At 39.2% G+C, this 24,423-nt stretch overlaps 1 protein-coding gene across 1 annotated transcript in view; it reads right to left on the minus strand.

Moving 5' to 3' along the window:
* Positions 1–24,423, minus strand: part of PDSS2 (decaprenyl diphosphate synthase subunit 2) — a 108,975-nt gene that overhangs the window by 59,044 nt on the left and 25,508 nt on the right. Inside the window, exon 2 of the mRNA XM_072331304.1 lies at positions 5,631–5,762. Within this exon, the coding sequence (XP_072187405.1) occupies positions 5,631–5,762 (132 nt within the window). The remainder of the gene's footprint in view (positions 1–5,630; positions 5,763–24,423) is intronic.

The raw sequence follows: 24,423 nt of genomic DNA on the forward strand, positions 1-24,423 counted from the left end.
CCCATTTTATTTTCCTCAGTCTTCAGAAAAGACTTGCTCACACCTCAAATGCTATGATGCTAATTACCCAAAGAAGAGTATTGCCATTTTGGTTTTCCCTCAACCATAAAATCCCAATTCAATAGTAGCTCAGGCCAGAAGAAGAAGTCAACAAACTAATCCATGTAAATCTGTGCAGAACATAGCTCTCAGAAATAAACAGCAGTAAGCCTACAACCACTACATCTTGGACTACACTAGTTCTTATTTACCTCTGCAGTCTGAAGGAGTCCAAGAAACATAATCATTCACATAGCTTCAATGCTCTGGAAGCAGCCTGACTGCCTTTCATGCACACAGATGTTAAAGACTGCTTCAAAAAGCACAGCATCACCTCTTACATTGGCCATGGCACTAGTTTAGAGAAAAAACAAAGCTGCAGATGATGAACTCTTACCTATGAGAAACAAGAGATTCCTTACTAATACTCAGGGATATCCCATCAGAAGTCACTAAGACTGATGTGAACTTTACACTTGTGTTCTCATAATTGGCCTGGGAACAGCCCATACCACTAATCTGGAAAATCTGGGTATGGAAAGCTTTTCAGTTTTCATATCTAGCAAAGAAAAGCTGGGACTAAACTTCAAGGAACTGCAAAGGGACAGAGCAGTAGAGGCCCTAACTTCATGAAACTGGAGAAACTTCCAGAGCAACCAAGAGCAACCAATGGATGAACAGTCTGGTCAAGACTTGGTAATCCCCAGAGACCTTCAAATCAATGTTACTTTACAGATGATGATGAGAACAAGATGACTTGAGACATTTTGTCATCACAAATAGATGTGAAATCAGACTGCGTAATGTGTGTGCATGAGTTGTGTCCAGAAAAAAAAAAAAAAGAAAAAAAAAGAAAAAAAAAAGAAAAGTGCTATATGGAGCACTTAGTAAGAATTTCTACAAGAACCTGGTGAGTGAAGGACTCAACACCATAACAAGAACTAGTATCTGCTCTTAACTGCCACTTTATAGGTTTTTGCTGGAAGCAGCATCAGTGCTGGTTCCAAAATCATTGCTGAAACACTCAGGAAAAGGAGTACATTTTCACGCTGACTGTCACTCCAGTTTCACTGCCACTATTTCAAGCAGCAGAAAGGATTCAGAGAAAAGTTTAGGCAGTGAAAGCATGTAAGAAAGCACATTCGCCTTGCAAGAAATGAATTCCTGGAGCTTTTAAAGGCCAGACGCATAATTCTGAGGGAGAAAAGGCAGGGGCAGAGCCTAGTATTGAAAGCACTAATCCAGAAACCTGTAGTGCTTCACTTATCAGTTCGTTGGTGCTTTCTGTGATCTATTCTACACACACACTTGCCGAGTTTGATAAGAAAAGATCTTTTCACTTTCTCAGTGTCCACAGGATCAGACCTTGTGAACGCAGATAAACTAGGCTTAAAACATACAAAAAACAACAACAAAAAACCTCAGACAAGTGTCCAAAGGAATCTGCAGAGCTGATCAGTGGGTATCAGTGCCAGAGGGTACTCCTGAAACTGGCACTAAAGGAAGAAGGAGAAAAGAAAGACTGAAAACATGAAAGAGAGAAGAAAATAGCTTTCTGTAGTAGAGCCAAGGATATTGACGCCTGAAGAAATGGCATAAGTTTGTTCTTTGGCATCACTTACACTTTCAGCTGCAGTATAGAGGCTATGTGAGGAATATGTTACTCAGTATAAAGCCAAGGAGATTCCTCAGTCCCCAGCCAATGATGTCTGCCAGTACCAGACACCAACAGCAGAAGATAACCCTTTGGGTACATAGTGACAGAGCCCAAGCCCATCTTGGTACCTTCATTTGTACTTTAGTTGTTAAATCTATGAAGCGGAAAGCTATAGGTGTTCAGAAACCATATGATCCTGATACTTCTATTAAAAACCTCCACAGTGAAGACCAGCAAACTGCTTAAATGACTATCCACACAAGAATTGCTCTGAAAGAAGGCAACAGAGCAGTATCTGTCTCTAACATAATTGCAAGTTTGGAAATGGGTCTTACAGAGTCCTAGGCTGCAACATCACGTCTAAGGTGTTCCCAAATACTATTAGCATGATAGATTATAATTAGCTAGATTCTGTCTATATGTAAATGTGTGTTCTGTGTTCTCTTCAGCAAAGAAAGAACACAATCAAGGTTCAAGTGAATAAAGGATGATGCTTTGCTTGAGTATGGGTAATGATATCAACCCTTAGATGACAATGCTTGCATAACTTGTGAGCGCTGCTCTTCATCACAGCATTTGCCATGGTTCTATAACCAAGGAAATATTTATCTAAAGGGTAAGAGACCAGTAGGAAGTTTCAATTTTAGGAAATCTGTCCAGCTGGTGAAATAGAGCTGTTTATTATGTTGCCACTTCTTTTCTGCATCCTCTTTTGGGAGCACTAGTGCTGAGCTGGAAGTAATGTCAGGCTCCTTTCCCCGCCAATAGCAATGAAATTAGGTTGCTGGCAGCCTGACAGGGAGGTGGCAGTACAGAGAAAAGTACGCCAAGCAGACACTTATAACACTTTCCTGTTTATCTTCTGCATGACTCGTAAGGTAACCAGCAGTTACTATGATATCCCTGTGCACAATGGCTTGCAATTCCTCCCCAGCTGGACGTGGACAGTTCACATCTGCAAATTACAAAGTGCCAAGCTGGAAGCAGTTCCGGCCACAGGCAGCATCATATCACTGCACCAGCTCTGCTCCTTTAGCTACCTAAATTGTAATTCTCATTATTCTGGAAAAAAGATTGTTCTCTAGTACTAGGCACCGGTTTTGTTCCATTGTGTACCAATTAAAACAGATGCAAGCTAAGCAGCTAGCTAATCTATTTTTATGCATTTGGGTCATTGAGACATCTAGAAATTGGGAGAACAGGATAAAGAAAACGTTGGCAGTTCCAAATTTAGCGTCCTTAAATTTTAATTATGGATATTGCATTCCTTGTTTATACTGTGATACAAGATATCAAATAGGGAAAGAAGGTTATGCAGAACATGCCTCATCACAAAATCTTTCTTTTTCTTTGTGATACAGCAGACTGATGTAACCTGGCTACCCCTTGTGGGACATAGGATTTGAAGAGAGCACAAGAGCTGATTCCAACATAAACTGTGGGGAAAAAAAAAAGACTGGACTGTTGCAATCACTGACAAGTACTAGAACTTAACTCATGCTCAGATTTCAGAAATGCAATTAATCCCTACTAAATACCCTAAAATCATGCAAGCCATATCCCAGCTAATAGTCCATAATGCAGTATTCACAACATGCAAGTATCAGGCAATGGAGATGCTGGTTACAGCGCCAGAAATAATATTTCCAGCAAAATATTATATGTAAAGCTGAAGTAATTATATGGCATGGTAACAGAAAGAGCTGTACAGTTTACAGCTGAGATGAAACTCTGTAAGAATCAATTCCCAAAAAATACTTTCAAAGCTGGAGCAGTACATAAGCATTAAAGGATCAAGCACGTTTCTTCATTGCATATCACTGAGGAATATACTTTGCCTTTGCTATACGACTCTAATACACAAACCGTATATAACTACTCTGTAACTAAGACAGCAGACAAAAATGTACTAAGGGAAAAAGTCCTTTGGTACTTATTTGAAAAGCAGTCTGTAAAACATTATTTGTAATACATAAAACAATTGCAAAAGCCCTTTAAGTTCATGATTTTACAAGCTGCCACTTCTCTTTGCTTTATATAGTACAAAAATCAAAATGAGAAACAAGACAGGATTGAAGAGTACATTTGGGAAAGTACAGAGTCACAAAATCATTAAGAAGAGGGGGGAGGGGAAACAAAAACAAAACAAAAAACAACCAACCAACCAACCAGTTCCAAGTCAAAGACAAAGCCCAGAGTGATTTCAGAGGAAGGCAAACCTGGCTCACTATGGCACAAAATAAAATAAAGCATTGCCACTCTGCTAGCCTGCATCAGTTTGCTCATATTTACTCCACAATGTAGATTCAAATTGCCACTGAAAATTCATTTAAATTAATGACTCCATAGTTATCACTCTCATAGACAGTAATGAACCTTAAGTGAATCAGTGCGGACATATTTAAAGCTGCTTCATTTCTGGAATACCTTGGTAACTCTAAACTAGGTATTATAATGGCTATTGACTTGCTCAAACTTAGATTATTAGGCTAGATTTTCAGCTGGTTGAACTGGCATAGCTCCAGTGATGTCCATTTACACCAACTGGCTCATTATTAATTCAAGGTCTTATTTGCTCCTCACTGAATACTTCCAATAGTCACCTTCCCAGTGGCAGCTTTAAATGCTCACAAGTTACCTCCACAGTCAGAATCATCATACTCAAAAAGTTGGTTATGAAAACATAATGCTTTTTCTCTCCTTTTATGAGACACGCTTAATGAAAACTTTCAAAATCATTTACAAAATCAACTAAAATACTTTCTGTACCATAATTAACTAAATAGAATTATGCCCTCACACAGCATCATTTGCATATAAATATAAAAACATTACAACCCTAAGGGGACATTAAGGACAAAACCAAACAAGAATGGAATTAAATAGCTACCACAGCCCCTCCTTAACAAGCCTCCTGTATCTGTCTTTTTTCTTACTTAATGTCATTTCTGTCCTTCCCTATTCATATTTATTTTCCTTCTTTATTCTGTTGCTTTAAGATTTTATACGTATTTTAAGGACATAATTTCGTTGTGCCTGCCCTTATATAAAGAATTAGGATACAAACCCGTCACTAAGTTTGTGTATCTTCCTTTAATACTCTGCAGAGGCCAGAAGCAGAAATAGCTGAAGATACGACAGAGTTCCCTCACTCGTTGGCACTCAAGTCAAAAGGACTTCAAAAATCTTAATTTTACAGTTTTTCCAACCAGAACTTTTTAACATCACTTATTATTTCAGCGGAACAGTTAACTGTCAAATACACATACGAAAAAACTGCCACTATTTCTAATTACTGCTGTTACTAGTATTAAATAATTTACTTTAAATTCTTAAAAAGATATTTAGGAACTGAATGAAGACAGATTACACCAGTGAGATCCTGAGGTACCTCAGTGACAGACTCAGTAATTCAACTCACATGTGGGAGGTGAAGAACTCCATTCTACACTATAGTGTAAGGGGAAAATATCCTCCAAAGTGGCTGTAGTGAAAATGATTTGCTCAGTGAAACAAACTGGTATTCTACACGACTGTCAATCTGACTCTGACACTTCTAGTAAGTAAGCGGACCTAAATTACATCTGAGTAATGCAGAAAAATCCCACTCAATTAATGTATGTACGTATTTGATTCTGAGTACCTCTAACATAAACTTTCTGATACCTAACATGATTAAAATCTTTTTGACTTAACTGTACCCAGAAACACCAATTAAGACTTAGGCATGGATATTATACGAGCTACACAACTGGTAGGAAATGGTTTTCACCATGGAAAGCTTATAATAATCCTGTGGAATAAGGATCTGTAATTAGGCAAGTATTGATTTTTCCTTAACAGCTGAGCAAGCCACTAGGATGCTCTGAAATCACCATGACTTTGCCAATCAAATGCATCCATGTATACCTCGCTAAAGAAAGTTGCCACATACCTGGAATAAATCCCACTGACCATGTTGTGCTGGAAAGAGAGCTCTGCTGTGCTGGGTCCAGCAGCTTTGGAAATAAGCAATACGACCAAACCTCGCATCTGTAAATTATTTCGACTATCATACACAAAACCCCTGCAAAAAAAGAAAAAAGAAAAAGATTTTTTTAAAAGTGTATTATTTACAATCTATTTTCACTGCTTATAGCAAAACAGAAAGACTCAGATGTTGAGCACCCATCATTTCTCTAAGTCTTTAATATTCACATTTGCATGAAAATAAGCTGTAATTATTAACTACAAACTTCTGTCACCCTCCACCTCTAACCCACTATGAGATATTACTACTGCAGAGCAAAGTGAGAATTCAGGGTTAAATGCTGTTTATTTCCAAAGGTAACACACGCCCTGAGCTTCATATATTACAAAATGAGTATATCAAAGTAATATCCAAGTATTTCAGGGATAGACTTTGTAGACACTGATGAAACAGTGAAATACAAGTCAAAATAATAGAAACTAATTGAAGTAGAGGCAGGCTGTTCAAAACAAAGGAACTGCTGCACAGATGCTGCACCCTTAAATGTGGGGTTAGAAGGAAGCCTGTACTGTGTGCTCCCAAAAACATTTGTTGAAAGCAATTCCAAATGACCCCTTACGTGTATCATTTTAGAATTTTGCTTATTTTGAAACAAGCTTTGCTTCCCTTTTTGACCACAGCATCCAGTGTCTCAAATTATATTCTTTCTGTCCTTGTCAAAGTTACTTTCTACTTCCTATGATCATCAATAAGGCTAAATAGCTACAAGAAAAGATAATATATTCCAGATGCTATTAAATCTGTGAACTGCTTTCCAGAAAGAGCCCTTACCTCCAATATAATTTAGATATTTGCTAAATATATAAGAATTACATCACGGATTACTAAGAACTCCAATTCACTTTGTCCCACTGTGTAATTTTAGTCATAATCACTGAAGGAAATCAATCCAGACCAGTCTTTAAAGAAGCTAACAGAAAGGCTAGGCTATCTATCTTGGAAGTGCATTTGAATAAGTAAAACACTGCATGCAAGCTACAGGTCTTTTGTCAAGTCTTCCTAACTATTCCCACAGTGACGGAGCAGAGCACGTGCCTCCAAAAGCTCAGTGGAGAACAAGCTGGCTCAGATGGCTTGTGGTGGGTGAGCCCAGCCCTACATGGCCATGCCTGCAGCACCATGCACAGCCATGGCATGAGGGAAGGCTTCCAAGAGGAATGCACACGGCTTGAGACAGCTAGAGTTTGGTTCTACTGAGCTTTAAGAACCAAGAGGATGCCAAACATTCACGGTCACAGCCACCAGTCTATCTGCAACATGTTAGCCTCTTAATGGAGCAATAACATGAAAATAGCAATTCACACAACTGTAAAGATGGTGAAAAGTCTAGCAGGTAAGATGTGTGAGGGGCGGCTGCAGTCCCAGGGTTTGCTCAGCCCAGAGCAGAGGAGATGAGGGGAGGCCTCATGGCGGCTGCAGCTCCACACAGGGAGCAGAGGGGCAGCGCTGAGCTCTGCTCTGTGTGACAGTGACAGGGCCAGACAGAACGGCATGGAGCTGCATCAGAGGAGGGGCAGTGGGGGTTAGGAAGAGGTTCTTCACCAGAGGGCGGTGGGCATGGCCCTGAGTGCAAGGAACACTGGGATAGTGCTCTTAGACATAGAGCTTGATTTTGGGTGGTGCTGTGTGGAGCCAGCAGTTGGATCTGGTGGTCCTTGTTGGTCCCTTCCACCTTGGGACATTCTGTGATTCTATGAACATGTTACCTTGCTACTTTATGAGAGCAAATCACGAACTAATCTAAACGTGTATGTAAATTAGGAGATGGGTAATCGTTATTTCTGTGGAAGACTACATTCAGCACAGAAGTCAGTATTTAACACAAGACTCAACTTTCTGAGGAAAAGCCACATCACAGCCATCAGCTCTCAACTTCTTTCATCCACAAAGATCCTTTAAAAAAAAAGCCTGAATACAGCAGTGGAACAACTGCTGAAAGGAAGATGCTGTACAGCTTCCCAGAGCAGACAATGATTTCTCTTTGTAAACCACTCACGCAGTGCTACCCAACCATTGAAAGCCAGGAAAGCTTACACGGCTGGGATCAGTTCCTAAGACACAGAGCCGTACTGCAATGTACAGCTTTGCATTGCTCACTGGGTATGTATGGGGAGACATTTTAAAGAGGAGGAGAAAGCTGCTTACCATTACTGTCCTGCGAATTTTCACCTTACATACCTTCATTCCCCTTAAGCACACAAAGGAATGGCTATAATTACCATATTCAAACATAGAACTAACAGAATACAGCCAAAACAGTTACACTTCTAAAATTCTATAGATTTCCAAAGTCACAGCCACAACAAACATTAAATGACTCAGGAAAAAAAACAAACAAAAAACAGAAAAAATACATATAATGAATAATATATATTACACATATATCCTGTAGACAGAATTCATAATTGCTTGTGGTGGCGTAAGTACTTCTCTGGCTTGAGCTTCAGCTGACCACATTACTTACAAGCAAACAAGTTACACAGCTGATGCAACTAAGAACAAATAGAGTCCTCATATTTCCTCAACACTTATTGCAATTCCATCAGTGGAAAAATAAATTTAAAAAAAAATAAAAAGAAGCGGTTTCAGGATAAGAAGTACATTTATAAATATATATATATATATTTTATCCACATACATATATTGGTAAAACTAGAGTGCCTGATATATTATATGCAGGATCCCAAGAGAAAAGAGTTTTGTTGTGTATTTTTTTAAATAAAACATTGCAAATTTTGCTGATGCTTTAAGTCAGAATGCTTTGGTTTTCCACGCTCAGTGCTCCATGGTTTTCCAACAGACACGTTATTACAGAAAGAAGAAAACTGTCCAGACCACCACAAGACTTTAAAGGGCCAACCTTTAAACAAGGCACTGCCCAGAGGGACACTGGTGGAAGTGCCAAATGCTGCAGTGCTTTTAACTTCATAAACCTTAAGTGAGGAACGAGAAAAAAAATTACCTGTACTGAAAATACTTGAACAGATTCATAGCGGTAAGGAAAACAATTGTTTTAGAGCTGTTCTGGGGGGTTGCAACCCATGCTCAAAAGAACGCCTCGCATTTTTAGCAGGATGTTATTAATGAGAACTGCAGATGTGGGTGGGGGAAGAACAGGACATAAAAATGACATAGCGTAATAGTAAGGAGCAACATGTCTGTCATTTCTACACCTCGTCATATAGACTAAATCCAAATCCATATGTTTTGGATGCAATTTTAGACAGAATTTTCTATGAATTACCAGACCCACATTCAAAGTCTAATTCCCTTCAAAACATGACTGAAGCTGTGTTACTGACATGTAACATATCCGTACTAAAGCAAACCGCATGAGACTTGAAACAAATAAAGCCTACGGTGATCATCCTTTAGAGGCTGGAAACTACTGCAGCTACTTGACATGGCTTCAGGGGTCACATTCACATTCAGAATTAAGCTCCCAAGAGATATTCTGCACAAGTAACAGCTACACAAAAGTCTTCCAGATGGTGCAATTAGTCTTGATGGGTATGTGGCAGGAGACAGGTGCCTCCAGGGAAAAAAGTGAACTAAAAGCAACCCAAGTGAAATTGTGCACACAAGAGGGAAAAAAAAGAAAGATGCTTCAAGCTCAGATTCTTTTAGAAAACCTCTGCTGAACACAAGTGTTCGTGTACACGCAGTGTAGCCCACCTCACCTTCCCTCCCACCCCCCAAAAAAGCCCTACAGAAAACAAAAAGAAACGGGAGCGTAATTTTGCTTGCTTGCTGTGGAGTAACAGACTGGGTATCTTGCAAATAACATATTACATCTTCAGGGCAGCTCATGTCAAAAAAAAGTAGTTAAGTCAAACACTACAACAATCCAGCTTTGCCAAACATTATGAATATCAGGGGAGGTGTGGAGTGACCATTTACTTGAGATATTATCCATGTGACAGAATAACCCGTTTGAAAGCGCAGATTCACGGTTTTAAGCAGAGCGTTGTTCACAAAAAATTTCATCTGAAAGCACAGGGGAGATGAGCCCAGCTCTGAAACATGCGCAGTGTGACACCATACAGACACAAGAGACTCACACCACCCACTCAAGCAATGACACTGGCTAATAGCTAATGTGCTGCAAATTACACCTCCTACTACCAGAGTCCGTCTGCTGCAGAGAATAAATCAAGCAAACATGAGCACTTCCCTTAATGTTTTGTGTATTTTTCCACATGTGCAGCCATTTCAGTACACTCTGCAGGTAAAATACTAGCCTCCAATAAGTGTCAGGCTTAACTCCTGCATTAATTTACGTTTCTATAAATAAAGAAATAAGTAATAAACAGAGTACTGATTGTAAGCTCCACTCCTACTTTGGAGCAATGTTGATTAAATACCGTGAAGATTTTAAGTTATTTACATTCTAGCAGGTCCTCAGACAAATACAGCTCATGTTCTTGCCATTTTTTTCAGTACATTATACCCAGAATTTAAACTATAAGAAACACAGAAAATAGTTACTGTAAAGAAGAGGTGGATGAAATACAGGAGGGAAAAAAAGCCACAGCTAACTATGAAGTCAACTGAATGAATGTGGATGTATAAGAGATCAAATCTATATGCAGGAGCACCAATTTATGGTTCCAATTTAATTGCTAAGAAAGCAGGAAAAAAAAAAGACCTAATTAAAACAGATACGATAAAGTATTTTACAGTGGTCACAAAGAGAGCTGTTAAATGTTTAGTCAAACATTTTTTCTTGTTTCCCAAATGTTCTGTTCATTGCCAATGCAAAAAGCCAAGGCTTGGTCTGCAGCCCTCCCATTAGTTACCCAGCAGGCCCCCAGGATGACCTTCTCTCACAGCCCAGGTGGGTGCTCCAATCACTGCCCTGGTGGCTAGGGGCTAAGTGAGCAAATGGCTGTTCTTCCCTTTTGATGATTCTGCCCTTTCCACACGTTTTATTGATGGTGTCCCACCGACAGAATCGTTCATTCTGGTTTGGATCATACAGCAGATCTGTTTATCTACATGGGGATGTAAACCAGGGTAAGATGCTGGGTGTTGAGCAGCCATTCCTCGGCCTCCCCCACACAGATGTTGAACAAAAGGAGGGGGGGAAAAAAAATCAACCTGTTTACACAGCACTAATAAAAAGCAACTGGAAAAGGACTGTAACAACCAAAATCAATTATGCTGACGAAAAAGCTTTACAAAGCTGGGATGACGTCTTTGAAAAACACAGGCTAGTTTTAGGCTGAAATAAAAACTGTTCTGAAAAAGAAACGTCTCAATTCTGCCCGACAGTCTCAGATGTGACAATATATAAACATGGTTTAAATCTGTAACACGTTGGGAAAGTAACACTGAGTTTGTTTAAGACAGAAAGATCATCAGAATGCACACATGGCTACAGGTACAACTACATTTAAAAAACAACACTTTTTCAAAATTGAATATAACTGATGGTTCTATCTAGTGCTGCAAGTAAATGTCAGGGCTATTTGGTGAGAATATTGGCTACTTTATTAGAAATGTAAGAGTTCAACTAACCTTGGGGCTTTTATTCAATTTGCTTTATTAATGACTAGTCAGAAGTAAATAAGAGAAAAACTCTCCTGATATATTCATTTTCTTAGCGGATGCTAAGCCACTTTATTACAGATGCACTTATTTGAATCACATGATTGACCATATGACCACACTCAAAGAAGCATACACTATTTAATTATATATTTCGTTAACAGCAGTCTATAGTGACTTATTTTCACCTACTGAAGTTTCAAGTATGCATTAAATAACCCTCTAAACAACATATCTTCAAACACATTAAAAATACATCAACCTTATCGTGCTACATGTTTTGAGCACAGTTATCACAGAATGGCTCAGGTTGGAAGAGACCCTAGAGCCCACCCAGTGCCAACCCCTGCTGTGGGCAGAGCTGCCGCCCCCCAGCTCAACTGCCCAGGGCCCATCCACCCTGCCCTTGAGAACCTCCAGGGACGGGGCACCCACAGTTTCCCTGGGCAGCCTGGTCACAGATGGAGAGACTGACTGAAGAACATTCAACATACATTAGAATTACAGCTTACAGGAAACGTAGGTGTTTAAGATGGAGTTGGACTCAATGATCTGTGTTGGTCCCTTCCACCTCGGGATATTCTGCAATTCTTTCTGGAGCTGTTACTTACACCGATTTCTTCTGGCTTCAGTATATATCCCATATAATGCAGTACTTTCAAAAATAAAATTCCAACAACTTTCTAAACACAGCAATGATCATAAATGATGGAACCTTCTAGAAAACTCTAGGAATCAAAAGTTTAAATGAATTTGTGGAGATTCAAATGGGCAAGGCCTCACAAAAGTCAAATGGCATCAAAATAAATTAATTTTAAAAACTACAAGTTTGGGGGGCAAGTGCAAAGCAAATACTGATACTTGATGATAAATAATCAGCAGTTCACTGTCTTTGAACATTTACGGCTCCTACAAATTGAAACAGCATTTGAATTGTTAAAAGATTTCTTCTTCTTGGAGCCTTTATAACCTCATTCAAACGTAAGTATCAGTCTGCCAGCCACCGCTATGACTTAGTGGGCTTAGAAACATAGAATGGCCTGGGTCGAAAAGGACAACAATGACCATTAGTTTCAACCCCCCTGACATATGCAGGGCCGCCAACCACCAGACCAGGCTGCCCAGAGCCTCATCCAGCCTGGCCTTGAATGCCTCCAGGGATGGGGCATCCACAGCCTCCTTGGGCAACCTGTTAACCCTGGGCTTCCCAAAGGCAGAAGTTACGTGAATTGAGACCATGATGTTCTGAGCTCCTAATTTTCCACAAAATTTCTTAGCAGCTGAGTACCAAGAGGACAGAGCTTTACTAGGTAGGCAGAAGAGGACTAGATTTTTTCATGAGTTGAAAAAACATAGCACTGTGTTAACTAAAGTTTCAGTAGAACTGGCTGCAAGTTGTATGGTCATTTGAGATCAGAAAACAACCAACACTGAAAAAAAAAAAAGATCCTACAGTAAAAATATCAGGCAGCTATAATCACACATTATCTCAAAGATATTGATTATTCAGAAGAAGTTTTAATTACAGATTTGCTATAATACTACTACCTTACACCCATCTGATGAGTGTAAGAGGTGGGCAAAAGGACTACCTTAAGGTTGACATTAAGACACCGAGGGGAAGGGGGAGGAGGGAAGTATTTTTAAGCCAACTGCCAACCTTTGCTGGTTTTCCTGGTCAGTGTTTGGCTTGATCTTGGAATGTGATGTGGATAACAGGCAAGCTAATACCAAAAAAAAGCAGTCAGTGTCTGAGTGCAATTACTCTGACCAGCAGTCACTCACAGGTCTGGCACCCCTATTTTTCTAACCACAAATACTTAGACAGAAGCCTAATTTTTTGTGTGTCTGAGTTCTCCGTCAATATTTACTTTATTTAAACTCGGTGGGAGGTATAGCGCCCCACCGCCAACCAGTATCAACAAGTCTACTCAAGCACAAGGCTACCTTTTTGAAAAGATGCAAGAATATTCTGCTAAGTGAAAGGAATATAAATACTTTGGAAGAATTCTCTGAATGACAGAAGTATCATTAGCTTCACAAGGCTAACGATTTCAGACACCTCTGAAGGCCCAGTGTCACTTCAGCAATATTGTAACAGTAAAGCCTGTCATAAAGATGTATTTTGTATTAAATAAATTCTACTAGGGAAACGCAACAATGAATTAGGTCAGCCCCTGGCCATTATCTCACAACGAAAATGCTCATAAATGTGTTTTACCAAAGTATGAAATAGAAAAAGACGAAAACATTGGGAATGTTTAGAATGATCTAAAAAGTTCTTATAACCTTTTGTGCTCAGCAATATTTCTAAACAACTTCACTCATCTTCAGCATTATTTAGGTGGATTACAGATATGTAATCTCTGAGAGCACTGACAGCCCTTCAGTAGCAGTGAATGCGACATTCAAGCTCTGCGCTTGAGAAGATTTTTTTTCACTTAGTCCAAGTAGTTTAATCCAAATTCACCAGGAACCCTTTAAATACAGATCTTCCTTTTAAATAAAAAGAAACAGGAGTTGTTTTAAGTGGTTGAAAACCAACCGACACCAATAATCTGACTGCGGCACCTTTTCTAAAGGCTTTACATTCGTCACTACCTACTGAAGTTAAGTGCTTATGCACAGTAAAAGCCTTTCATAAACTCAAAAGGAAGCAGAACAACAACAAAAACAACTTAAACCACAGTGGAGAGCTAGGACAGAATGCAAGGCGGCAACGTGTACACACAGTTAGAAAAGGGAAGAAATATAAATATTCTGAGATACCGCAGTAAATACATATTCTTCCCAATACCACCTTTTGAGGGCTTCTCAGCGGCTTCTTTCACAGTTTTAACTGAAAAACAATTTTAAGCCAACAGTGGAGAATACAAACCCAGGCCATAACTCCTACTGGTATTATCTTAGTTACATTTTTTCTCTAGATTACTCATTCCAGAGGGTCACTTTTCAGTGAGAGCCCAGTGGGCAACTGTGACCATTGATTATTATTATTATTACTTTTAACCAAGCAATAACAATTCTTAATTTGACCTTTGCTCAGATTCTGTAGGATCACCCCACATTATCAATACCACAGTGAGGACTGTTCACGTGAACAGGAACAACTCCTTTAACAAAGATAAACACGATGCACGACAAATATCTGCCTCCTTTTCCTAGATCATTGCTAAGCATCAAATGAAGTCATTAAGTTACAAATGGCACTCCTTAAATTTATGAAGTAGTGAAACAAGATACAGTGCAAAAATGCTGAAAGCATATTACAGCAAAGCAATTGTTAGGAGAGAAAAAAAAAAAGAATCACTGGAGAACTTTAGAGATTTCCTATTCTTTCTCCTGCAGAAAAGACAAGACTTTAGAAAGCTTGAGAATTTAAGCAAACACTTGTGGTTTTGGAAATGCTGGTTTCCATGGCAACCAGTAAGGTCTTCTTTATATAGCATTATAAACAGATGGTAAAGACTGGTCATGTTTGCTTCTTTGCCAGCATATCAATAGAACTGCTGTGCTACTCGATCTTACGTATTAGAGTTATTAAGTAACTTGGGTATTTGAGCAACAAAATCTACAAATCAGACACGCTTAACTAGTGCCTTTTTTTTCCATAAACACATGAAGAGCCCCAACAGTAAAGTCACTGTAGTCTATACAGTCAGACTTCTCTGGCAAAGCTTTCCATAAATGTTTTCTCAGCACTTGCCATGCAGGGTACGTTACTACCACAAATATGTATCTGACAGGGATTCAAATAATGAATTTGAACAGGAAATAAAAGTGTCACTGTATTTACACCTACTGGTAGTAAAGCGTGCTTTAGAATTATGTTCTTGTTATATTACCTTTGGAATTGTTCAGAGAAGACATAGCAAATTGTAAACTCGCCTTCCTTACGTCTCAATAAGCAGAGGTTATTCTGGCAGGTGATTTGTAGAATACAAAGAATCACATTTCTTTACATTTTAATCCTCTGATTGTAGCTACAGTATACAGCGTGCAAGTGTTTTTGTTTTACAGGTGGCTGGAGGTATCAAGAGAATTTGACCGGGTACTGAATCTGATTTGGTACCTCTCTGGGAAAGTCTGAAGCAGCAGCTACCAGCAGTGCATGCTAACAGAGATTCTTGCCATTGCATTCAGCCTATTCTTCTTGTGTTTTGGCTGTGTAACTTGCCTCATGCCATAACTCAGGGCAACAAACAAACAAACAAACAAACAAACAGGAAAAGGGAGATGCAGAACTCCTATGGTACACTGACCATTTCAGGAGTCCAACTCCAGCATTTTAGATCAAAGTATTACCTGTAACCAAACTAAAAAATATAAACAAATTCTTCTTAAAATATGGATCCAACTCCCACTGAAATAAAGCAGACTTATGCCATTTTCCAATTTCAATCAGGGCTTGCACAGGAAGTTCCCATAAAACAGGAAAAAATAAATAGAATTTTTAAAGTCTGATTTTTTTTTGCTGCTTTTGCTTGTTTGTTTTCCCCACTAAGCAGTGGTTTAATGAAAGGACAAGAAGCAATGGGCAGAAGCTGGAAGAAAACATCTGTCATTTGCATGTAAGTATTGTTATTTGCTAATTCTGAGTGTGATCTTACACCGGAACAAGCTGCCCCAACTCAAAATCCCATGGGTCACAACCATGAGCAACCTGTCCTAGGGGACTGCGCTTTGAGCATAGGGTGCGTGCTGAACTAGCTGGTCTACAGAGGGCTCTTCCAAAGGCAGTGACATTGTGCTTTTATTTACACTGCAAACATTTACTATTTGACCCACTTATGTGCATTAACCATAAAGCTGAATAACAAGGGCGTATGTGTTTTGAAAGTCTGGTGATAATGCCCAAGAGTGTGCAACTGTTGGAAAGAAGAAAGAGGCCTACTGGGATGAGAGTCAGCATCTACTAGAAAAATATTAAGTGCTGGAGCATCACTCTCTTATTCAATAGCCATATAACTTACAATTTTAATGAGTGCTATGCTTATGAAGGAAAAAAAAGAATGGAATTTGTAATCCCATTCTTCCTTGAGTAAAGTTAAAAAAAAGGTATGTTCATTAAAATGCATCTGAATAGCAGTTTTAGAGTGAAAAGGTACACTGATCCTGGATAGAAGGACCATTGAAATTGAGCACAATCTTTTACATTCATTCTATACTTTACTGCCTGCTACTTAGCTATTTATGTTTTTTCTAAACGCTTTAACAAAGCACTCTAAAAAATCTAAGATTTCTATAGCTGACAGAGACTAGAAGAAGAAATTATTTTGACTTTATCAACAGAACTGCATTTATTGCGACCCCACATGCACTCAGCTCCTGGGCTCACAGCATAAGAAAGACCTGGACTTGCTGGAGTGAGTCCAGAGGATGTTTAGAGGGATGGAGACACCAGATAGTTGGCCTGTAAGAATGACAAGTAAAGACTTCTGGCAAGGTCACATAGTAACAGGTCAAGGGGGAATAGCTTCAAAGGAAAGGAGGGGAGATACAGGTTAGTTGTTGGTAGGAAATTCTTTGCTCAGAGGGTGGTGAAGGGCTGGCACAGCTGCCCAGAGAAGCTGTGGGTGCCCCATCCCTGGAGGCACTCAAGGTCAGGTTAGATGGGGCCCTGAGCAGCTGAGCTGGTAGGGGGCAGCCCTGACCACAGCAGAGGGTGTGACTGGGTGGGCTTTAAGGTCCCTTCCAATCCAAATCATTCTATGATTTTAAGCATCACTTCATGCTGTACGTGAAAACATTTATGTAAGAAAAAACGAAACAAACAAACAAGCTGAAGGTACAAAGGTAAAACCTTCAAGAATTCCAAATGAATGAGATTTCAATTTAGCAAATTAAAATTTAATTTTTTTTTTTTTTTTTTTAAATCCAAACAGCTGAGTTTTAAAAAACAAAATAAAATTTGGAGCAGAACACAGAGTGAAAGGTCTTCTGTCCTTTCACAGTACATGAGTGACATGGCTCCTGTCATTCAGAAGGATTCTAGGCTTCACATGCAAGAGGTGAGGCAACCTAACCCTCACATTAACTGCATTACAAAGATAAACCATAACTTAAAAACAGTACACTGACACAAAGAGATGGAGTTTCTGTAATAGAGCTATGCAGTTCTTCTGGAAAGGCACTAGTGGTCCTGATCACCTCAATTTTTCCTGGACTGCTTGGTGCCAGAGTCTGAAGGACAAAGTTAAGGATTGCAGTCTGGAGGAATTACTGGAGACCATGAGGAAAAATAAAATAAAATGGCAAGAGGAAACAAGGCAGGAATGTGAAGCAGGAACCTCATTTCTCTCTACTGGAGTGACCTCAGCTGCATGGCAAATGTGGAAAGCAGCACTGCTAACAGTGAAAAGAGCTACAGCAGAGCTGCCAAAAAAGGAGTGCACCTTACTAAAATGTTGTTCTTGGAGAAGAATCGAGAAAAATGAAAAAATAATAACAATAATGAATGACGTTCTAGACTTGTCACTTCGCTTTAAAGAAGCCTACTTACTACTTCAGGTGCCCTCAGTACAAGGAAAATTGTTACTCACTACATAGCCAGGCAACCTTGGAAAAACTTACAAGATAAATATCCTAAGATAAAAGGTAAAATGGAGGAATCTTCTTCAGACTTCTTCTGAAAAATCAAGATTTTTCAAGGATCATCACCTAGGGGAAACTTCAGCCCTAGAGAGCTACAGGGGAAGCTGCCAGAAACAAAATTACTCCATAATTAAAAGTCTCAAGGAAAGAAACTGAAAGTTGCTGATTTGATCCTGCCTCCGAGACATACAGGGGCAAAGAAAAAACAAAGGTCCTGACAAAAGAACACAGCGCTGATGTTGAAACTTCCCGAGACAAAAGACAAAATGGGAATGAAGAGACAGAAACTTCTGGCTGTGATTTCCAGGGAAGATAACCAACATTTTTACACAGTTTATAAAAACATGGAGATTATCCAAGCACACCTGGAATATTTATTCTAACACAGCTCTCATTTTGCCAGGTAGCTCTAAACAGCACTAAAAGTTTGCATTAACAGCAACTCAGAATAGAATTGGCATTTTTAGCAGTAGCTTATCTTCAGCAAATGACAAAATTTATCTTGCACGAAAAACACAGCCTTAAATTCCAATACAAAGTTCAGCTTATTTTGAAAACCTGTTTCTTCTCTGGAGATCTGAAAGGCTGTTTCTGCTTAAAACTTTCACCAATAAAAAACTTAACACGAAGACCAACAAAACGTCCCTTGCACCCATACAGCACTATGTTCCAAACTGCCATCTTACCATCCCACCATCACCTTACTGACAGTACATATCAAACGATTCTGAAAGGAAACACACTGATAACAAGAAGACATTATTTTTTTTAGGGTTTTTTGTTTGTTTGTTATATAATCTACCACTGGAATGAAGAAAAAAAAATACAACAGCACTAACAAAAATGCTCCAGAAAACCTTTCACAACTTCTGCACAGAAGCAGCAGTGCTGCATCTTATCTGTAGAAAGAATTACATGAAAACCAAATCCTAGATTTCAGGATCTTTCTTAAACTTCTATCCCAGAAATAGAAATACTGTGCAACAGTATTTCACAAATTACTCATCAACATTAGTAGAGTGTTGATTTGCAGAAGAAAATAAGGCCCTACTTTCCTCTTAACGTTGGTTTTCCCTGCTCTAGTTGTCCAGCTGTTAATTTAGCTTAACCCCAACTCTGATCTCACTTATTCCACATGAGACAGAGGAAAACAAAACAAAACAAAACCCTAATGCACACACTCTTTGATGTGGCTTGACTTGATTAACCACCACAGCTATGTTCAACAACATAGTCACCACTATTAGCTATGTATTTTTGCCAGCAATGAACAAGAACCTGCACGCCATGCCTGTAAAAACCCGCACCAGTGTAGATGAACCACTGTTTCACAGCTGTCATGACAATGTAATTGCTAGAAGAACGCTGCCCAATCAATTAGCCTTTCATCAGCCTGAACAAATGAAACTCAGAATCTGCTAAATCTGGACTATACAGTGGGTGTGACAGGACAGTCCAGTCAAGACTGGCAATGTTCTCCATGGTCTTCAAAGTGGTATGGGGCCCAGCATTACTGTACTGTAAGAGAAAGCTTGTCTTCTCTGGCCTGACTCCAGAAGCTCACACATTCAGCTTAGTCATTAGTTGTGATGCAGTGGTCGGAGTTAGTTTGTCCTGGTTCCAGGAAATGCAGAAGGATCACCTCCTTCCTATCCCCAAATGGCAGTGCACATCACCTTAACTGCTGCCAGTCCTCAGTGGTCACATCCACTGTCTGGTCTCCACCAACGTTCAGCATATCAATGTCAATGGGTGTCATTTTTTCTACATGGATGAATTCAGGGACAAACCTTTGCTGTGCACACAGTTCCATGTCAGACACTGTTTTGTCAAACTGCCCCTCTGTCACAAGGCAACAACACGTAATGGGATGTTGGCAGGAAAGGTGCCATACCACCACCATCCACCTCTGACATCATGGAACGACATAATAAAATAGGTCATTTTACTTTCAGAGCAGCCCTCATAGATATGGAATTCTCTTTTAGAAGACAAGTCCTAAGACAAACATCTCAGACAAAAATGCCTACAAGGTACCTGACCTAGAAAAATGAAACTACATATTTATGAAGAAATTAGAGAACATGACAAAGGGGCACGGTTTAAAGTTTTTGTGTTTTTCTCTTCCAACATTACCCTACATTTGAAGGATAGAATCTAACTTTGGATTGCAGTCAAAGTGCTTTGGCAAACTTGCTAAACTTCCACCAAAAAACCAACAGTCCAGTTATACTTTAACTGTAGTATGCTGGCAAGTTCTTTAGTATAACAAAACGTGTTCTCTACCATGCCAACAGCGGGATACATTTTAATACTTCAAGGAACCATATGCACTTCCCTTGGGATTTGTTAGCACGAGAAAAAAAGAAAAAGGTCGTTCTCATAAGTGAGCCTAATTTGCACATACACATTTGCAGCCAAGGAACATGTTTGTGTGCTACAAACTTTTTCCCCATCCCACTAAACATTTTTTCTTCCTTACTCAAGTTAAGCTCACTTCATCTGTGATTTCAATTTGCCATTGAAAAAAGTGTATGCGAAGTGAGCTGCAAAATTACAGGATCATAAAACGATGTCGATTTAAATGTCAAAATGTAAATGAAAAACGTACAGATATCTTAAAAGCATGTCACTAGAATTATATATTAGAGGGTTTTTTTTTTCATTTTCTTTTTCTTTTCTTTTTTTTTTTTTTAAGAGTATTACTACAATTATAATACAGCATTTTCAACCATTTTCTTTACCTATTAGCTATGCTCCTGCTAGTTGGCAAATGCTGCTTTTAGCATTGTTAGATGCCATTCCAAATAAAATTCTGAGATTTCTTTCACTCTCTTCATTAGACTCTGAAGCAGCCAGTTAGAATGCTACAACTTTCTAGTGCCGCTGAGTTTTGGGCTCGCATGTCTCCTTTCTGCTGATGAGGTCAGCCACAGCAGATCCTGAGGTTTCTAAAATGAAACACGATTAGTATTTTGTGGTGAAATGTCAGTGATCAGAAATAAGGAAAAGGCAGAACATACAGAAACTGACAAAAACAGTATCAGATTCTGTGTCTTGTTGTTGTTGTTGTTTCCCCTTTATTCTAGCTACTCATTCCCCCAAGTACAATAATAATAACAATAATAAAAAAAACTCATAAGGGCCTTCCTTCTTATTACAAATTTTGGCAGAGGCATGAAACCCTGCTATCAGGAAACGGAAAACACTTACTCTACTGGAAAATAGTAGAAACTATACAAAAGTCTCCAGATATAATGCAGTCTGACCCAGAGGCAAGAAATAATACAGATAGATGGTCTATATGTACACCTGCCCACCTATCCTTACTCTTAGCAGCCAAACCTCAGAAGGGGTATCCTGTCCCAAACATTACCTAGTTTCACAAAAGAAAAACAAACAAAAACAGAACAACAAAAATAAGCCACCAAGAACACGCATAGTGTATTTGATAACCAATATAATATTTTAAATAATCCTGCAAAAGCACGTGATAAAAAAGACCATTAGTACCCACTGAGGCTTAGCCCAACTCTTCTGCCCAATGTGATGGGCAGGCTTTCAGTTTACCCTTAAAATAAGAAGAAGTATTGAAATACAACCTCAATTACAGTTATAGTGCTGATAGCACTATTACTAATAGCAGCAAACTGCTAACAGTATTTCTATCTGCATTACACAAAGTGTAGCCAGGAGGTCAAGAGAGATTATTCTTCCCCTCTGCTCCTGAGTTCATGAGGCCCCATCTGGAATACTGTTCAATTCTTGGTTCCCTATACAGGAGAGACATGGACATACTGAAAAGAATGTTAGGCTGTAACACAAGGGAGGGCCACTAAGATGCAGAAGTGACTGGAGCACCTCTGCTGTGAAGAGAAGCTGAGGGAGCTGGGCCTGCTCAGCCTGGAGAAGCAGAAGCTCAGGTGAATCTCATTATAATGTGTAGAAATGGATTCCAATTCCAAAGCAAACTTACAAGAGCTTTGCCATGTGGGCAGACCAAGCACAAGGTCAGTCTCATCAACCTACCCAGTATGCTTCCTCTTTCACCCCATTATTAACTAGAGAAAGGCAGACTCTTAAGTAGTAAGCCACAAGGAAAAAGAAAAAAAAGAATAAAAGAAGGAAAAAAAAATAATCCAAACCACACACAAAAACAAGCTATGAGTCAAGTTTCCTATTCATTCAGCACTAAGAGTATGAGAATGAAATAGATAAAATTCAAACACTATCCTTCAGGTCCACGTTGAGATTCACCTGCTTTTGGAAGATCACCATCTCTTTGCAGAAATACAGTTCTACAAAACAGAGAAACAGAACCACAGTGACATTTCCCAACAAGCAGAATATCTCCCACAAGCAACAGCTCTGGAGATATTCTCAGTTTTCTTCGTCTTGGACAAACAACAAAGTTCGAATTACTAACAGCCTGAGACTTACAGTCTCAGGTAAGACTGTACGGTTTCATCAACAGACACAGAGCAAAAATAAAGAGAATGATGCTCATAAGCAAAAGAATTTCACATCCTCAACCAATGCAAATACATATAGTAGTACCCATTCATGAGAAGTCCTTCTTCTTCATGTTCTGAAATCACTGCTTTGAAAATACAGCAATTTCTGAGGGTGCCTTAATTCTTTCCCTATGGCAAGATTTAGAATGTTTCACATAACTAAGTTTTTTTACAACAGTAACAACAAGTTCTATTCACTATACAGAAATTAGGCAGACTACAAACTTTGGTTTGATCTTGAGTAATCAGATTATTGTTCTCCAGTTTCGATGACTGAAACTGATAATTCCACTGTCAGGGGCACACCAGAAAGCTATAGTATATGGTTACATAAGTCAGAAATCTAAAAAATAAGAACTCATAAATGTTAATAGACTGTATACAGAAAAATGTCAAACCTGGTGCAAACTCTCAACAACTAAAGTTTAATTAGCTCCCCTTATTGACCTTTTCAGAATTGAATCCACGGAGGCCACTGTGATAAAAAACACAGTCTATTCTGTCTTAGTACTGGTGACTTTGTCAGAGGACGCTGTTAATACCATCTAGAGACTTGAATGACAATGTCATGGGTTAACGTAAATGCTTCTTTCAGGCAATAAAAAACATGCTAATTCTTGGGCTGCTTCACCAAGTAACTTTAATATTAAATACACTTCAACATGCTGTCCTTGATGAGTGTCCCAGCGCATAGACAATCCCCCTTTCAAAGACTATGTATTAAGATAATTCCAGTATCCTTCTGTACCTAACTTGCATTTGCAAGTTCTTCTTAACATGTGTGACAATGATTTTGTAGCACTGGTGTTCTAGTCCTATCTGACCCATTATGCCTGCAGCAGCAGTAAAATACAAGATGTCAACACATTCTTGCTGTAAAATAATACAATACCAGAGCTGTATGACAGCACTTACACGAGGCAACACCTAAACACGGAACATCAAAATACCTTTCTGTAAGTCAATAATGCTGCTTCAGATTAAACAATCATCTTTAAAATACACAAAACTAAGACTTAAGAATTTATTATGCTTCAACTTAGCTCTGAAACAGAGCAGCATCTCAGTGCATCAAGCACAGATATTCCAGAGTTAGCAGGTGTAAACGACAACTAACATACATATCATACAATTCTAGGTATATAGAAAGTTATTTATATGTCAGATTCTGATGACATCTCAAAGCACACATACAAGGCTACAAACCCATCAGCGCTTCCTGAATTTTGAATGACTGACCATGCATCTTACTGTTTGCTCCTTTCTAAACAGCATTCTCACAGAATGCTAATGAAGGACAAGATGGTGGGGAAAGGAGGGGAACAACTTGTCAAAGTAGACACACCACCAGGATCTTTGTTCTTGTGACACACAGCAAAACACACAGCCCTTCAAATGAGAGCTCTCTGAATAAAATCTACAACTAATAGAAGATTTTTATTTTTTCTTAAATCCAGAAAATTCCAATAAAAAGCATATCCAGTGCAAGAGTATATACAAAATGGCACAACGTAGCATGACTGAGTCATTGAAAAGAGGCTGGGGAATGCAAGTCAGTGTCTAACAGAGGAGAGATCTGGTTTGTTATTTCTTTGGTGGTTTTTGTTTTGTTTTTCATTTGGCATTTAACTTAGCTTTAAACTTAAGTTGGAATTATTTCCTCTTGTCACTCTCCTCCACCCCCATAAAAAGATACAACATAGTTGGAAGTTAACTTCTTAACCTAGATTACAAGGACTTTTTTAGAGGCTCCGGGAAAATACAGCTTGTGGTGGTCCAAACTTGGCAGTTTCTATGTTTGGAGAGCTTTGGGCTACGCCCATGCTCTTTTCTCCAGTACATCCTACTGTGGTGCTGGCTCCTGGCCACCTCCTTCCTGCTGTATATGATGCTACCCCTCCTCCCTCTCCTACACATCCAAAAGCTCCTGCTCTGCTCTTAATGCCCACCCAAGGAGAAGGGGAAGAACTGAAAGCAGAAAAAAGGGACAGAGCTAGGCTGTGTCACAGCTCACAGCTCTATGGCAGCTGCTCCTCCTG

Source organism: Excalfactoria chinensis, chromosome 3 (genome assembly GCF_039878825.1).
Source record: "Excalfactoria chinensis isolate bCotChi1 chromosome 3, bCotChi1.hap2, whole genome shotgun sequence".
NCBI classification, from domain to species: Eukaryota; Metazoa; Chordata; class Aves; order Galliformes; family Phasianidae; genus Excalfactoria; species Excalfactoria chinensis.